Source organism: Triticum dicoccoides, chromosome 3A (assembly GCF_002162155.2).
Source record: "Triticum dicoccoides isolate Atlit2015 ecotype Zavitan chromosome 3A, WEW_v2.0, whole genome shotgun sequence".
NCBI lineage: Eukaryota > Viridiplantae > Streptophyta > Magnoliopsida > Poales > Poaceae > Triticum > Triticum dicoccoides.
The window spans coordinates 584007320-584025782 of NC_041384.1; the positions used below are offsets into that span (position 1 = coordinate 584007320).

The following is an 18463-nucleotide window of genomic DNA, read 5'->3' on the forward strand; positions in this document are numbered from 1 at the left end:
ATGGATGCACCTTCTAGTTTTATTGCTAAATTCTTACCAGATGATATAAGTGTTATTTGATTATTAACAAAGTTAGGAAGGCCTTTTCGTCGATTCTTTTTATAGAGACTGTCTACTAAATTAACCGTTGACGCCGCACCGATCGTACCCCCAACACTGTGTCGGTGCGTCTGAGCTCTCTGAAGCGTCCCCGTCCGGGATGTCCATGCTTGTTCATTTCATTCGTTCCGCAGTACCCGAAGCCCCATTTACGCATCATCAACTCAACTAAACAAAGGAGGGACGAGACACCAGCCTGGTGCATCTGCATTTGAAAAAGAGGATCGCATCAGACCGTTGCTTAGCACGGGGGCACACTCCGCCCGTTTTATTCCATTCCACGAAAACCAGTCGCCACCCCCACGCTCCCGTCCCCGCCCGGCTCGATAAAAACAAGCAAGCAAAGGTTCCGTTAAGCCTTTCCTAATCCTAAGCCGAAAAGGAAAAGGGGTTTCCGAACCCGTCGGCTCGCAGCCAGCCAGCCAGCCACTAATCCCCAACGCCTTTTCCCCGCTCCGCCTCCCCCATCCCCCCTCTCCCCCCTCTAGAAGACTCGTCGCCGCGGCCGCCATTCCCGTCCGCCTCCTCCTCCCCCCCTCCAGTAAACCCTAGCCGCCGAACCCCCAGCCCCCCGCGCCAGCGCCCGAATCCGTCGCCCCGCTCGACCCAGGGCTCGCCGATTCCGGGCCGGCCCGCCGTGGGCTCTCCGTTTCCGCCGATTTTTTCTTTCCGGGCAAACATTTTTTCCGGGGGGATTTCCGCCTTCATCCGGTGGAGACATGGGGAGCCGGAGGGAGGAGGAGAGGAACGAGAAGATCATCCGCGGCCTCATGAAGCTGCCGCCCAACCGCAAGTGCATCAACTGCAACAGTGTGGTACTGCCCTCCTCCTCCTCCTCCTCCACTTGTTTATCGCGCCGCCGTTTAGCTGATTGACGCGTCTGTCCCGTTTCGCTTCGCGGATCGTTGACCCCGAGACTGTGAGTGAGGTTCGGTGATTTAGCTCGGATTTACGGAATTTGCTGTCTCTGCTGCGGATTATTTGTTCCCTCGCGTGTGTTGTGTTTAAGCTGCGGCTGTCGGGTTGGGGATGGCAAGGATTGCACTGTTACCTACCTATATCATTTTGCTTTAGATGGTTAGATGCTTGGCCGATCAATAGGGTAATTACCTTGATGGGTTGCATAAACTGTTAAATTTGTTGCCATTGGAGTAATCTAGGATTGCTGGTTTGGTCTGTTAATTCAGAAGGTCTGCCGAGATCCTCGTCACTTCTGTGCGCAGTTGCCGTTCATTTGTTTGCTAGTGTAGTTGCTTAGTTGGCTAAAAGTGCTGATAGTTTGCTGCTTTTAATGTCACTAGAAGCAATTTGTGTCGCTCTTGCGTATTTTTCAAGTTGTAGATTTGCTTACTATTTTTGTAAGGATGGCCGCTTAGTTGACTGAAAGGTCTCTACATTGCTTAACTTTTGTTGAATCCCACCTTTGTAATCTTGCGCTAAATATAATGAGGTTACTGTATTTACTTAACTCTCTGAATCATGCTAGATGCTGTTATATTGACATTTCTTTGAATCGCACTAATGTTTATTTTGGTGTAGGGGCCACAATATGTATGCACCAATTTCTGGACCTTTACATGCTTGTCATGTAGTGGGATACAGTGAGTATCTTACAACTTTGGGGATTTTCTTTGCCGCTTCAGTTCTTCCTTTTATTCTTTGGCCTTATATCTCACGTTTAGTTTTAGTTATATGCCAAATTCTCTGCAGAAAATTGTGATGTGGTATTTGATACTACCTCGCTCGCAAATAGATTACTTCCTAGAAAGTGTGCAATCGAACTCTTCTAACTTTGATGACTAATATATACAATATCATATAGATTGGTAAGTTGAAAATAGTATCATTAGTTTTGTCGTGAACAATACTTTCATGATATAATTTTTGTACAAAAAGTAATGGTCATAGATGCATATTGGAGACCATTTCTTTACAGAGGGGGTATTTATGAACGGAGCATACTTTATGATACAAAGGAGTAGATACTCTTTGTTGTCGTGAAATAGTTAACAATCCAATATCACAATGTCTCACACTATTCCACTCTATTCTTACTGCATATGTGCATATGGAATTTTCCATATAAGACTCTAGGGCATGAGGTCATTTCATGATTATCATGAGATGGTCTCTAGATTAGCTAATTTCTCAAACTGAACATCCCACTAGTCTCCTGAGATAGCCGCATGTAGCCACTTCGCCATTTGCTGAAATAGATGATGAAGTTATGCTGTCTTGTTAAGCTATCCCCAGTTACTGCATTTTCCTGTCGTGCCCTTAATAGTAATTTTTATTCTGTGTTTGATATAACAGCCGTGAGTTCACTCACCGTGTTAAATCAGTGTCAATGTCTAAATTCACTACCCAAGAAGTGCGGGCTCTTGAACAGGGTGGTAACCAGGTAACTGTGCTCAGAACTGTTCTACCGTTCCCATCTCGAGTTACTTGCTCAACTTTATGACTTACATCAGAGTTGGTAACTAACTGCAGCGAGCACGTGATATCTACCTAAAAGATTGGGATTGGCAGCGAATGAGATTGCCTGACAACAGGTGAGTTTGTTTCATTCTTAAGTTCCTTTTAGTCACGTCCTGCATTCTGTGCTATGAAAAACTGCTATATTTCCTCTTATGCTACCAAGTAACTTTCTGTTTCAGCAAACCAGATAGGATAAGGGAATTTATCAGAACTGTTTATGTAGACAAGAAGTATGCTGGTGCGAAGTCCACCGACAAACCAGCCACTGATAGTGAGGTAATGAGTTAGTAAAATCTAAAGAGTGATGGTCTTTAATTCTGGACATATAAGTGCCGAATTTCCCCTCATCTAACAGTTGAACATTTCTAACACTGTTCATGCTGCAATCCTTTTCATTATTAGCCACACATATGTGCTAACTATACATTCTAATTTTTCAACAGAGTGTAAAGGGCAATGAAAGTGAAACAAGAAGACCTGACTCCTATCATTCATACTCGCAAAGCCCACCTTATGATTTTCAGTATGAGGATAGACGATATGGTAAGCAAGTTAACACGCTTGCTCGGAGGCCTTCGGATAGGGCACTCTTTGATGGGAAACTCGGCAGCCTATTGTACAGTCCTGGTCGTTCCAAGGATCAGATGCATGAAGATCGATTTGCTAATGAGAGTCACGGATCAAGATTTTCTGACTTTTCAGCCTCAAGCACCAGTGACTTTAGAAACGATGTGCTTTCTCCTAGCTCTCAGGATACAGGGTACAGCAGCCCTTCTGTTCACCATTCAAGAAATGTATCAGCTGAAAATCCTCAATCCCAAAGACATCCAAATGCAGTTTCACAAATAGACTCTAATGGAGGTCGTCGTTCACAGGTTATTGATCCTTCCATCTGCATCTTCACTTTGCAGTAAAATTACCTATTCACTTGTGCAATTCTTGAAGTAGATTGGGTAAGGCATAAAATATATCTTCTTCATATGTGCAGCGAACAGCTTCTTCTGGGAGTTTTGGATCGTTTGATGGTAGCTCACCATCTAATAAATCAGTTGATTCAGGTGTCCTACCTGATGCACCTACAGAAAGGCCAGTGCCCTCTGCTGCAAACTGTCAGAGTGGGGCATCTTCTGTAGCTCATTCTACACAACCGTATGCCTTGCAGCAGAGTGCGAATTCTTCAGCCAGCCAAATTGCCCCCCAAGAATCTCTGCGGCATTTGCCTGTTTCAGCCCAATCACAACCACAACCAACGGCTTTCACTAATCAAGACCTCTTTGACATGTCAACATTGCCGCAACCTGTTGTTTATGCTCCACCAATAGATTTGTTTGCCGGCTTTAATCAACAGACTGCATCAGTTCCTAATGGTCATTCTGATGTTGTTAAAGAAGCTGTGCATAATGCTGTGGTTCAGAAGGTTGTCACGACTTCATCGTCTGTATCAGCAGAAGCAGTCCCCACATCTCATCCTGTGCACCAAGATCTCTTCAGTCTGTCAATAGCGCAGGACCCAGCAACTTCCTCTTCCCCTCCGTCAGTGGATCTGTTTGCTGGCTTTGACCAACAGCTGCCACCTACGTCTAGTGTTCATCATATTACACCAGCAGCTCCATTGCCTGCTAATGAAGGGTGGGCATTCTTCGACACACCTCAATATGGTTCGTCAACTTCTGTTTCAAATGTGCAAGCTCAGGTGCCTGCTGCATTGCCAAGTGTTGTTGCCAAAGCAATTGATCGATCAACATTGCCAAATTCACCACCAAGTGCCATCATGTCGCAAACATCTCCGCCTACTATGGACCAGTGGAGTTTAAATGCTGAAGAGGTGAAAATCCCTGTCTCCAAGGAAAACTCCCAGGTACTTCAGCATTCGGTATATAAAGCTGTGAAGCTTGCTGCAGCTTTACTTTTACTGAGCTAAATATGAATTTTGATTTCCTTGGTTGCTTCCTAGGACTGGAATGCCTTTGGTGAATCCACTGGGAACATGCCTAATAATGTGTTTGCATTCAATGATATGCCTCAAGTAGCACCTCATCAATTTGCCATACCCAGTGTTCCATACATGGAATCCAGAACTTTGCAGGTGTGTGTAACTGGCGTTTTGATCACTTTAAAAAGCTGAAAAAAACATATTTCTTTATTTCTCAAAGAAGGCTGGACTGAACAGTTTGAACCATTCTTTTAGGACTTGGTTAGGGGTGAGCCTGAAAGGTCAACTCCTGGGGATATATTCCCTGGCTTCAATGTCTCTCCTGGTGTCCTGGCTGAGCCATCATTTCCTGCACCACTTCAACCCCAACTGGTATGTGTTCTCCATGATTGAAGGTTCTCTCCTCATGCTTCCCTGACATTCGTTCCATATGATTGGAAGCTAGCTTACATGGATATATATGTGGGATGGTTTGACATATGATATGTATTTTGTGTTTCCCCATGATCTAATTTACTGCGGTACTTGCTAAAATGTAAGTTCTATTAAGGTGATACGAGGCCTTACAGTTCTCTAGCTCTTACTGCATGTGTATCGAGGCATGCTACATGCCTTCTCCTGCCTTTGCATGCTTGGATTGTGACTGCTTTCATGTATGTATACAAATTGTTGGTGTAGGAAAGATTTGCGATGTTGTATTTGCTTTATTTGCCTGTCATGGGGCTACTGGACAACTTGAGCCATTTTACCCCAGTTCTTTTTAACTGATCTTTTGAATCTGGTTTCAGGGCATGGTGTCTCATGCTGGAAAATCAACAAATCCGTTTGACATGGCATTTGAGTCTGATGTTGAAGCCATCGACATGGTGTGTAACTGTACTGCTATTTTCTGGTTTGCACTTATAACTGTTTGTAAACACACTGATGTTGAAGCCAACGACACGGACTATTAATAGTTCCTCTTGTTTGTAAACACACTGTAAGCTTTAGAATAAACCGTTGCTGACTAACACACGATATCCTTTTACATTCTTCTCTTATTGGGTGCTACTCCCTCCGTTCTGAATTACTTGTCTTGGATTTGTCTAGATACGGATGTATCTAGACTCATTTTAGTGCTAGATACCTCCGTATCTAGACAAATCCAAGACAAGTAATTCGGAACGGAGGGAGTACTTAAGAATGCAGTTGTTTCAGTACTGCCAAAACCCTGTCACAAGGGAAACCTCTGTTTCTTTGTGTTCTTATTTATCATCTTTTCTATTCCTCTTTTCAGTTTATGGATTTGACCTCACTACAAGCAACATTGCCGGATACTCATCTTCCCGCAGAATACTCCATCAACTTAGCAGAGCCATGGATGTCTCAGAATTCTACCGTGCCATATATTCCTTCTGCATCTCAGGGTAATCCGCCTCTTCATGCCAAATTGATCGTCAAGCAGAAGTACACAAGTAGACGAACACACTAACTCTCATTGTTCATATACATTATCTTATTCTTTGTTGAATCCAGGAGGGTTGTCGTACATCCCGGGGCAAGTACAAGACTCCCATATGCTGTAAGCTCCTCCGACACCTGTTCTTATAGTTTGTAAGACCTTATGTTTTACATGATGCCCTGTAACAGGAACTCAGCACAGCAAGGACAGTTTCCACCAAGAAATCCATTTGATGAATGAGAGTTGCTGGTGAAGAACGGCGCTGATGATGAACAGATGAGGAGAGCCGATTTGCACCGCTCGGAACCCGAAAGGACCATCGGGTGTACTATATGCTTGAAACCAGAAACAGCACAGTAGATATCTTTCGATTTCACTGTCTCACTCTCAGCTTTCCTGTATATTGCTAGAAAGGAATGTGCAGAATTCTATATGGCCGGTGCGCTGGAGTCTTTTCACCTGAAGCAAAGCTGCTGTGTCCTTCAGCTCTGTTGTATATTGCTGTGTGGTGGTTTTGTGAAAACCATGAGTCTGCTTTTATTTTCCACAGTCTGTCATTTGCCCGTGGTTTGGGTCTGTGTTCTATTTGAATCAAAATAGGATATTATTGACTCATTTTCAGAAGCAGGGGATCATCCGCATTCTCCGGTCCTTCGTGATCTTTATCTTTAAGCAAAAGTACGGTGGCTCGTCAACTGACTGAATTTGTTGTGAGATGTTACTTGAATTGGTGCTAGCTTGCCTTGTTCATCACATCTCCCTCATTAATGCATTTATATTCCCTCCGTTCCGAAATATAAGTCTTTTTAGACATTTCAAATGGATTACAACATACGGATGTATGTAGACATAGTTTAGAGTGTAGATTCACTCATTTTGCTCTGTATGTAGTCATCTGTTGGAATCTCTAGAAAGACTTATATTTGGGAACGAAGGGAGTACATGTTAATCATATGGATACTATTAAAATGGAGCTATTGCCTTGTTCATCTCATCTCCATGCCGCTGTTCACCCTTCTTCCGCCATCACCCCTCATCATGCACGTGCCCCTTGGGCTGTAGTCGTTGTTGTTGAACCCTTGAATCGATCCGAAGAACCTGACACTAAAGCTCGTTGTTGTGTATACACAACGAGAAAACCTAACCTCACCATCTCAAGGAGCTGGCAGGAATATGTGCTGGATCTATGTCTAATTGGTCCCGAGAGAGAAACTTGAAGAGAATCGAAGCCCGAAAGACTAACTCAAAGAAGAAGGGTCGCCATTTGTCCAAGCGTCGGTCTTGCGAGAACTAAAACAATAACCTATCTACTAGCCGGAGCCAAGTTATTACTTTCCGACACTTACGTCTAAGCAACCAAAGAAAATGGATCACTTCTATTCTTTTGGAGATCATTTATATCTTCTCTAAACACTCTTATATTTCCTTACGAAGGGAGTACCATGTAAACAAGATGCCAAAGACGACAAAGCTCACGAGTCATGATGATATAAGAAAATTCCTTACATAACACTATCTTAAACTTTGCTTCCCTATTTAACATCAATAATTTTTTTCTTCCTTACCCAACACTAAGGCTAAAATTTATGCCTTTTATAACATTTTCATTACTTCCGTTAGCACATACCATTACTCCATTAGACACTTGTCAGTTCTGTTTAGTGGACAAAACTGCCCCTGCCCGCACGGAAAAAAAAGAGGCCGAGCCGGCAGCTCTCTCCCGACCACGACTCGTCCTTGTCTTTTCCCCCTCTTCTCCTAACCCTAGCTACCGGTGGCGGCGCCAATCCTCCTAGCAGTGGCGACAACAATGCTCCTGGAGGCGTCGGGGACTGCGCGATAGGCTGGGGGAGATGGAGGGCGACTACGCTGCGAGGGCAACCAAGGAGCGGCTTCAAATGGCCGGCACAGGGGTTGCAACATCCTCCTCTTCCACAGCCGACCAGCCCCCATCCTTGTCTCCGCCCTAGCCGCCCCTCCCAGGCCCGACCATCATGTGATCTGCGCCGGCCGAAGCAAGCTGATCGACAGCGACCTCAAGGTAAAATTGCTTCTTTGGTCAAGTGAAAAAAATGTTGCTTCTTTGGTCAAGTGAAAAATATTGGACACAAGTTGCACCAGGGGTAAAAATGTCTTTCCAGGTGTCGTTTAACACCCTTAGTAGGCAAAATGGATGGAAGCGTCACAAAGGGAGCACATTTTATACTCGGTGTTATATAATGAAAAAATAGTTTTCCGGTGTCAGATAGGGATTTTTTAAGACAATATTAAATAAGGAATTCTCTCATGATATATTGATAGCCATACATAGTTACATACGCAAGAGCCAGATCAAAATACGAAAGTACCTTTGTACGAAGAGGTTTGATTACTAATAAAATGAGTGGAAGAGCTGCTCGGTCAAAGACATTCTCTCAAGTAGCAAAGGCATGTGCTTGAAAGTAAAATAAAAAAATTCAAAAAATTATGATTTTTTTTGTGGCATACTTCCGCAAATGTTTGTTGTGCATGCAAAATTTTATCATGAAATCACATTGTGAAAGTCATGCAAAAAAAACAAAATCAGAGCTCCAAAATGCTTTTGTAAGTAACATTTTCAGAGCATCGATTTTGTTTTTTAACCTTGAGGTCAAAACGATAAAAAAAAACTCCTAGTTGGAGCACAAAACGATCACACGGCGTTTTTTTTTTGTAAGCAGAAGAGAACTCAGGAGCGCACGAACGGTCAGACAGACAGCTCTAACTAGTCTCCTCGCCGGACGCCCCCCTCCCCTCGCCCCTAAAACCCTACCCAAAATCTTTCCCCACCCGCCTCCCCCCTCCCCCTCTCCGTCGCCATGCGCCCCTTCCACCCTCCCCGCCCCAGCGCCGCCCAGCCCCACCACCCGCGGCCCGGCGACCCCGGCCAGCCCCCGCCCCACGCCCTCCCCATGCACCAGCAGCAGATGAGCCCCGCCGCCTTCCCCGGCGTCGGCGCCGCCAACCCCATGGCGGCGGTGGCGGCGGCCAACCCCTTCCTCGCGATGCAACTCTTCGGCCAGGCGCAGCAGCTCCAGAACCTCGGCTACCTCGCCGCCGCCGCGCTCCAGCAGCAGCAGCACCAACAACACCACCACCACCAACCGCAACAGCAGCAAAATCCCTTCTTGCCGGGAGGCTTCCCGCCGAACCCCAATCAGTTCGGGGCCTTCTCTGGCCCTCAGGCCGGCTTCAACGGCGGCGGCGTGTTCCGGCCTGGTGGTGCTGGGTTGGCCGGGCCTCGGCCGCCCCTGCCGATGATGGGCGCTGCCTGGAATGGTGGCAGCGGCGGCAGCGGTGTCGGGGTGAACGGCCCGCCGAGGCCTGCGCTGAACGTTGATGGGAAAGATCGGAACAGTAGTGGAGGGGTCGGTCAGGTTGGTGAATCATTTGCTGCATAATAACACTACGCTTTTAGCCTTTAGGATCATATCAGCGCACTGTAGCGGTTATTGATTTTTTTTTACTCCATTCTTCTTCTTTTTTCGATCAGTAAATAGTTGTGATTGTCCTTTTTGTTGCAATTTCCCCCACTAGCGGCATATTTCACTGGGATAGCTGATCAGCTGTCATGTCTTTCAGAGTGATGTTCTCTATGGGTGTTAGCAGGACCATTTAGGATCAGGACACCGTGACGGCATTCTGATAATGATGAATGGCAATGCTGTATTGTTTGGCTACCCAAGCATGATGTTTCAGTATACAAATATTTTTTGACTGCGCCCAAATAGTTAGTGTACTGCCTGCCACACACCAGGGAATTTTCTATTGGAGTATTGGTATCTCTTGTTTACAGTATCTGTGCCTATGGGCACAACTAAGCTCCATTCTGAATGCCATTCTGCTTTTTTGGGGGCACAAATTTGTCCTTCTCAAACTTTCTTACTTCTCATAAATGTGTGAAAAGTGCTTTTGTGATTGTTTTGGAACGTATATCCGTGAACATATCGGTTAATATTACTGTTGCTGTTATGAATTGGTAATATGATCGCTATATCATCACATACCTCTCACGAGCAGACCTCGGCTTACAACTTTTGTTGTTGTTACTTAGATGTACTGGTCCCTGTTAATGTACAGCACAGGTCTGTGATCTAATTGATGTTTCTCTTAATTTGTCACAGGTAAACCAAACTAATAACAAATCAGATGGCATCTCTCATGTTGCCTCTGAAAATGGTGTGAGGAATAATGCAGCAGATCAGAAATCCCGATTTAACCCTGGAAGAGATGGTAAGGATGGAAGGCAGTTTGGTCCATCTGGTGGAAGAGGGAGAGGAGATAGTAGGGGTGGAGGGCAATTCAATCCATCTGGTGGAAGGGGGAGAGGAGATAGTAGGGGTGGAGGGCAATTCAGTCCATCTGGTGGAAGGGGAAGAGGAGATGGTAGGGATGGACGGTTTAGCCCATCTGGTGGCAGGGGGAGAGGGAGAAATTTTAATCAAGGCCGTGGAAGAGGTACCGTTCTATGCTTATGGCATACAAACAGAACTTACCCTGTGTCACCTCATGCTTTGGAACATGCATAGGGGGCCGTGTTAATCAGAATTAAGCAGGGCTGCAGGAGCGTCCATAAGTCTAATTGCATGATAACTCATTTCTACAATGCATTGTTTTCCCACTAAAAAAAGTAGAACCTGCATGATCGTCAGTTAGCCTTGAACTCTTAACTTGTGATGCGTTTGACATAATGTGTAGCTTCATTTTAAGTGCTTATAACTGCAAGGAAAGTAGGAAGCAAAGGAACAATGAAATCTTTGAACAGAAGGCATGCGGTTACTTGTACATAAGGTTAAAGAGGAGGCTAAGTGCCCTCTGGTCAATTGGATTGACTCTTTAGCTTAAGGTCCCATGTATATGTCTTGCTGTGTAGTCTAGTCCACTGCATTCCTTGTACATATCGTGTGTAAATTGTAATTTTCCTGTCAGGGCCTCCCCTACAGAATCTTGAAAAAAAAAACTGCAAGGAAAGTACAAATGAATATGCTGCAGTTCACATCTTATCTGCCACAGTTGTGTATAACTTTGTGCTATTTTATGATATACATCGAGTCACGAATTTGATCACCATAGCTACATGATAGAAGAGCATGCCATACAATATCATTAGTATTCTAACTACCATGAGTTACTTTATCATCTTTTCAGGAAGAAATGACTGGAGAGAAGGAAAATGTAATTTTACAAGTAGTGACAGTCCAATATCAGGAGATTGTCACATTGACAGCCCAGCATCTGAAGGAGTTCGAAAGTATGTCATGCTGAATGCTGATATATTTTTCATATACATAAGTGTATAATTGGTATTGAAAACGAGTTTCATTACATGTTTTGGTATCTGCATCTCTCCTGGTCTGTGCATAGTAGAAAACTGTCTTCATCATTTCTAGTGCTAACTACCAACTAGCTTGTGGTAACAAATTTCTGTTACTCAGCTAGATGCCCACATTTCTGTCTAACCACCAGACATTTCATGTCACTTTGTTCTAAATTATTAAAACATGTTCGTGGCCGTCTGGCAAATGATTGAATCCTTGTATGTTGTTCTAGCAAAAATAAAAGTTCATCGACTAAAGTAACAGAATTGAACAAGCCGACCTAAACTTTTTGACGCCTATATTTTGTTGTTAACTTGTTATTTGTTGTTCTTCAGTTCACATGTTCTTAGACTATCTCATTTGTTACCAATTTTGTATTGATTTAGTATATACTTGCAGGCGCCCTCCTATCATTTATGACAAAAAAGAAGTTAAACAGTGGGTTCAAGCACGCAAGAAAAACTACCCTACAAGTGCCAACATAAACAAGGTCAATGTTTATATATTTATGTTTTTTATTAGTTCTGAGCAACTTTATGTCAACATGGAAGAAGCATTGACTGACTGCTGACCTTATAATACAGAAGTTGTGTCAGAGTCAATTGGATGAGCAAAAGAAAGATGAAGAGGCCCAAATGCGCCGCCGGGTAAGCCGCTCTAGTACTATGGTTCATGTATGTCTTCTCTAGATTTTAAACGGAAGAAGAATTGATCTATTTAAGTGGTTCTCTTTACTACGTATGAAAGACTTCAGGTTTATATGTCTAAATATTCAGACGACGCTGTTCCAATATTTCCATCTACTACACGCGTTAATCTTGAATACTCTTGTTTCATTTGGTGCAGGAACTCAAGGAAGTTATAGCAAAGCAGAAGGAATTGGGTTTGGAACTCCCTGAACTACCACCTGGCTATCTGTCTGACACTGAGGGTCAACCCAGGGGACGTCAAGGCAATGAAAAGGAAAGTAATTGGAAGACTCGACAGGGGGGTGGTCGTTTTGGAAACCGAGGGCGTGGCCGTGGTCGGGGCCGTGGCCGTGACAATAAGCGACAGAGGTCCGACGACAGAGAAGATTTTCAGTCTAAAAGACCGAGGGAGAGGAACAACAATAGTCGTCGTCATGATGGTGGTGCGATGACCAAGAGTAGGGAACCAACCCTCTTGCAGAAGCTTCTTAACTCTGATATCAAGAGGGACAGGCACAGGCTTCTGCACACGTTCAAATTCATGGCCTTGAACAATTTCTTCAAGGACTGGCCTGCTAAGCCGCTGGAGTTCCCTATTGTCAAGGTGGACCAGATAGAGCTTGGAAGTGATATTGACGAGGAGGACTCAGATGATGACTTGCCGGATGCCGAGACGGCCAAGGACTGCAGCCTCGGTTTGAAGGAAAACGGTGATCAGCCGGAATCGAGCTCCAGCGATGAGGAGGATGAAAGTGAGGACGGCGACGAAGCTGACGACAAGGGTGCTGATACTGAAATAACCGAAAAGGTTTCAGATGAGGATTCCGACGCAGAGCAATGCGAAGAAGGTTTCTCAGATTTCTCAGCCTGAGTTTCTTGACTAGAACCCAAGTATGTGACCGTGTTTTGCATGTATAGTTACAGAATATTTGTAAGCCTTCTCACAACTTTATCCTGTTGCCGTGAGCTATGATTTCGTTGTAATGCTTCTGAATGGTAAAATGATATCGTTGTTGCAAGAAACAGCAGGCACATGTGATGTACTTGTAAGGGTATCATTTGTGCACTTTTGGCTTTTTACATGCAGTCGATGCCCTAATGTTGTTTTCTCTCTGCATCTCTGTCCGAGCCAAACAGTGGGCAGGAAAAACAGCATAGGCCCAGTTAAGTACTTTCTGAAAAAGATGCCATACAGAAAAAAAAATCTCATACAGAAAATTGTAGAGAAACATAATTTACAACTTGCCATGTTTTAATTTATAAAAATGTCATGCTATATAATACTCCCTCCATCAAGTTAGTACAAAGTTGAGACACTTATTTTGAGACGCAGGGAGTTTGAAACTGCCATCAACTAATTTATAAATATAAATTACAGATTGAAAGGAAAACTTAGAAGAAAGTTTCTACTAGAAACACATCTAGACCATGATCATGGAAAATCATAGAAAATACTTACGCAGAAAATACCCCCTACCTTCAGCTCCTAACCCCCAACCCCCCATCCAAAACAAGGATTGGAAGACATCTAGACTTGGCATGATTTAATGAACAATTTTTGTATGCAAATTTGCCATGTGTATGATGAAAAAATTATGTAAAAGTTGCATGTGAACATTTCTCATGGTAAAGAAAACATTTAAAAAATATATTTACCATGCTGGTTGTAATAAAATTGCCATGGTAACACTAAAAAAATGTAATGGAAGTCTTTAGACTGTGATTGAAATGAAGTTGACATGAGAGATTTTTTTAGAAAATTAGTGAAAAAGGAAAAAAAGAAATCCTTCTTTTTTTAGAAAATTGCTCTAACCCTGCTTATTTTGTTGTGTTGTTGAACTAAAATTTTCATGGCTGTGAAAAGAAGTTGCCATAGTCCAGGGAAAAATAAATTGCCCTGGCTCTGAACAATAAATTTGCCATGTCTGTAAAAATCAATTTTTCATGGTCTCTCAATGCAATTTGCCATGCCCCCCAAAAGTTTGAATTTTAAAAATAAATGTAAAAACAAATTTGCCATAGAATATTCAAATAATTTGCCATGATATACACGAAATAATTTATCAAAAATTCTAATTTGCCATGGTATGTACAATAAATTTGCCATGCTATGAACAATAAATTTGCCATGCCCAAAAAAAAGTATCAAAAAGAATTTGCCATGATAAGTTCAATAAAAATGCTGTGGAACTTACTACACGTTTGCCATGGGATGTGATTTTTTTGCCATAGTATATCCAAAGCAAAAATGTCATGGAATTTCAAATAATTTGCCATGTTATACACAAAAGAGCACTGTTGGGCTAGGGACAACGAGAGGGAGCGCCTTCAGAAGACGAAAAAAGAAAGAAAAAAAATAGCCCAATTCTAGTGTCGGCGGGCAACGACGTGGTGTCGGCCTTCGTGCGTGGTGGTCATTGAAGGTAAGGAACGCAGCGAGAACGGCACCGAAGTAGAAGCGGCCGTGCAAGGGGAAGATAATTTTTTGCAACTTGCCGCGGCCGTTCAAATTTGAGAGCCACAAAGGATTCTTCTCAAAAAAATTGCAACTTGCTGCGGCCGTGAGATCAGCTATTGTTTTAGGAACGAAACAAATGAACCTGTTTGATTCTCTTGGCAATCCTCCGTATCCGCTCGTCCGCCCGGCCAATAAGGGTGTGTTTGGTTATTGTTGTGAACAGTTTCTGCATCACATACATTTTTCAACCCAGTTTGATTGAACAAAAACAGGCTCTAATACGCTGCAAGTTGTTTAGTTGTCTGCATCTAGTGTTTCTGTATTAGGTAATACATAAGTGCATTTTGTTTGGTTGCCTGCATTGGTCCAAGCGGCACATAAACATGGCGTTTGGTTGCATACGACGTACATGTTGTGCTTACCTTATATTTTAGTTGGTCAGTTTACCCACAATGATCACACCTAGCACACCAACGCCACAACACAACAATAACGATGAATTGGGCGAAGATGATGAAGTTCTTCAGCTTCAGCGCAAACTGACGATCTACCTTGACACCTCCAACTTTGCCATCGTCAACACTGCTGCCTCCCTGCTTTCGCACCCAGTCGAAGTAAGCTTGTTCTGCTGCCTGCCTACTCTTCAACCCTCTATGGCTGTTGTTGCTATATGTGCCACTTGTGCACTGACTTCTTTCCATGAACTGTAAACCCCTAGCAAATCAATGAAGTACACAAGTAGCAAGCAAAGTAGCACACAAACAATAACGGAGCAGAGGAGAAGAAGTAAAGCATGCATGATCATACGACATAGCAAGTTCTACCTAGCACTACTTTGGTGTTAACCTACCACCACATTCAAAAGAGGATGTCGTTCTACCACCGCAAGTTCACCATCAACGTGAGGGGTTAGTATATACCACCTCACCAAAATATACAGACCATCAAATAGTTTTTCAGCCCTACCTACACAAAATGTACGTCGTCGTCGTCATTGCCATCGTCGTCGTCGTCGCCACCGCCATCGCCGTCGGGGATCATGCACGCTCACAGGCAGCACTACTCTAGCAGTAGTGCTTGCCCAGCCAGCTCCTGAAGCACAACACCTTGTGAGCGTCTGCGATGGCAACGAACCCAACACCCTGGGCCTTGTTGTCAAGAAGGTGGCTGAGAGCTGCCATGAGAGCCTCATCGTCGAGGGGCTTGCACTCCCTGATGGTTGTTGCCACCTCCTTCACCGCCTCAGTCATACTGCAAAAAACATTGATCTCCTCCTCCATCAGGCCTCCTCTCTTCCTCTTCCTATCATGGGCGGGGTCAAATGGCTTGTTGAAGGGCTTCACGAAGGGCTTGTCAGGGCCATCAAGGACCTCGACGTCCGGGGTCCCAGGGAAGTTTGGCATGGGAGAACCAAGAGGCTCCCCCGAGCCCATGGCATGCTTCCCAGTTGCCAGCCCGAAAGAGAAGATGTGTTGCATCTGGTTGTAGTTTTGTATGGGTGTTTTGAGAAACTCAACGTCCCTTGGGTGATCCTAAGAATGAAACACAAGTGTTGTTAGTTGCGATTAGGACTAGTCAATGGTGGACAGTATGAAAGGAAGAGGGCTGTGAGCTAACCGCGACATGGTCGGTGTAGTGCTCTGCTTCCAGAACTATGGAGTAAGTGTTCTCATCCCATGAGGCGCCGATAAGGTCTCTCAGCTTGGACACTTGGATCCATCGACATCTCCACTTTCTCAGGTGGTTGTACATCTGGGTGGCAGACACCTCCTGGCCACAGAACTCGAACACCTGCTTCGCAACGGTGTTCAAGTGCAACTCCTTGAAGCCCTTGTCAGTTCTAACTCCACTAGAGATGAGCTCACACATCTTGTTCAGCACGAACGTGGACATGAACGACTGCCACTTCATGTTGTTCGACCTACCATCTTTCTTTGCCTTTGTTGTTGCTACCTTGAGTGCAACGGCAGCAGCAACAGTAGCAGGAGTTGGCTCAACGAGCACTACTGACACATAGAGGGAATCAGACGCGAACACCTCTAAATCAGGTGCCATCTCGAACATAGGCTGTGAGTCCTCGACAAACGATGGAGCAAACTGGCTGTCGGACAGGACAAGGGTCTGACTAAGATCTTGCGTTTGCGTGGTCATGTCCTACAATCGTAGCACGATTGACAATAAGTATAGCACACAACATACCAGACAATCCATGAAAGAAGGAGCATACATGTACACGGTTCATCACTATCATAGCAAGCACATACTTCATCACTATCATACTAAGGCCAACTCCACCGCGCGACCCCAAACAGACGTCCATTTTGTCTGGATTCTGTCCGTTTGGGTAGGGATTTGGGGTCGTGTCCGGACGTGTCCTGAGATGCGGTGGCCGTGCGCCCAGCGCGCGGACGCATCCCGACCGCATCCTGTCCGCATGCATTTTTCTTTGCAAGTCCTTAACTTTTTTTCATCATTCATTTTTGGTACATGACAATACATCATCACATTTTGACTAATAAAGCAAGGCCAAAGAAAATAAGAACAATAAGAATACATTTTAGAAGATAGCCAACTTCCATAACTGCCCCCTTGAGTTGGGTTAGGGCCTTCTCGATGCACTCATTGCTGATCTGTGGAGGAGGCTCGATCTGGCATCCTCCTTTCTTCTTCAAGCCAGAAGTAGATGTTGCTTCCTCAGACCTAGTCTCGTGTCTAGCCTCTAATCTAGCAACAAGTGCACTTGTCTCATTTACAACCTCTATGCTAGCTAAAAGTGCACAAACATGTACTAAATTTCACTCTATCAATATATCGATGTACTCTTCTTCCCAATACCAAAACTTGCATCCATTCTACACAACAAAATTTGAAGTTAGCACAACTAGTCAAATCTAGAGCACAAACCGAAGCTAAAAAAAGCGCATACCCCATCATTTAAGCACTTGATGAACACCCATCCGGGATGTTCCGGCGTTGTAGACACGCGGCGCACGACCATCCTTGGGCAGTGGTCGCACTTAATGAGTGGCAACAGTGCGCCGGCGAGCTTTTGGGCAAGCACCGAGCCCGGTCGGCCGCCATTTGTGTATCTGCCGGTGGACCACCGACGGTGCAGATCCGAGCGGCTAAAGGAGGAGCCACTGCCTGCATGTGCCCTTGCGGCCCTGCCAGGGCCTTCCGACGAGGTGCCCGGCCAGTCCATGGCGCGGCCAGGCCTCCCACAACCGGCCGAGCTCAAGACCGACCGGATCCGCCCCAAAACCGGCCGACGGGTGCGCAAACCAGGTGGCCGTGGTTGGGTAGCTCGGCGGCGCCTAGGGGAAGGGGTTGGGCGAGCTTGCGTCCGAACTGCACGGCTGCAATGGCAGCGGCGGCGGCGGCAGCGAGGGGAAGAGTGGGGAAGAGTGGAGGGGGTGCGGCCGGAGGGAGGGAAGAGGGCGGATAGAAAAAGGCCCGTCTTGTGCCACCGACGGGCGAGCCAGGGGAGGACACGCGCAAACGACCAGCGCATCCGCGTGGTGTCCGTTTCATCCCAAAAGCGGCGCAAACTTGGGCCGCGGATGGGTCGAAAGCGGACACAAAGCGGACAAAAGTCCGTTTGCCCCCGCGCGCTGGGCCGCCTTTTTTGTCCCTTTTGACCCCAAATGGACGGGGCCGGATAGGATAGGGTCGCGCGGTGGAGTTGGCCTAAGTACATATGGTTCATCGCTATCATACTAAGCATACCGGACAATCTATAAGCACGAACATACATCTACAACAAACAACATGCTACAAATGGACCACCAATAGCTACAAATCACATATCTAAGCACGAATCAACACAAGCACAAGGTTCAACTTCAAACTCTACTACTAATCTAGCCTACCACATGCTTGAACATCTAGCCCTACCACAAATTGCAATCAACCATACCAGCTCACAGATCAGACCACTAATCAACCTTGCATCTAAATCAAACCCTATCTACAGCTCAGATCTAGCTAGAAGGAACAGAAAGAAAGGGGGATTGAACTCACAGAGGCCAT

General features: G+C 45.0%; 1 protein-coding gene across 1 annotated transcript; it reads left to right on the forward strand.

Moving 5' to 3' along the window:
• Nucleotides 1-547: 547 nt before the first annotated feature.
• On the forward strand, nucleotides 548-13034 carry LOC119269359. Its single transcript, XM_037551166.1, has 17 exons — nucleotides 548-914; nucleotides 1639-1700; nucleotides 2413-2500; nucleotides 2590-2651; nucleotides 2757-2853; nucleotides 3021-3452; nucleotides 3566-4435; nucleotides 4532-4663; nucleotides 4766-4882; nucleotides 5299-5376; nucleotides 5787-5964; nucleotides 7720-7992; nucleotides 10050-10427; nucleotides 11118-11220; nucleotides 11687-11777; nucleotides 11872-11934; nucleotides 12134-13034. Exons 1-17 carry the CDS (start codon nucleotides 819-821, stop codon nucleotides 12845-12847), a joined length of 3834 nt encoding a protein of 1277 aa, XP_037407063.1. The 5' UTR covers nucleotides 548-818; the 3' UTR covers nucleotides 12848-13034.
• The last annotated feature ends 5429 nt before the right edge of the window (nucleotides 13035-18463 follow it).

Bases quoted from the DNA above. Each gene is read 5' to 3' on its own strand.
- LOC119269359 (XM_037551166.1), top strand. From the start codon at position 819: ATGGGGAGCCGGAGGGAGGAGGAGAGGAACGAGAAGATCATCCGCGGC. The intron at 3,453-3,565 runs GTTATTGATCCT...TCATATGTGCAG, and splicing joins ATGGAGGTCGTCGTTCACAG to CGAACAGCTTCTTCTGGGAG. The intron at 4,883-5,298 runs GTATGTGTTCTC...ATCTGGTTTCAG, and splicing joins CACCACTTCAACCCCAACTG to GGCATGGTGTCTCATGCTGG.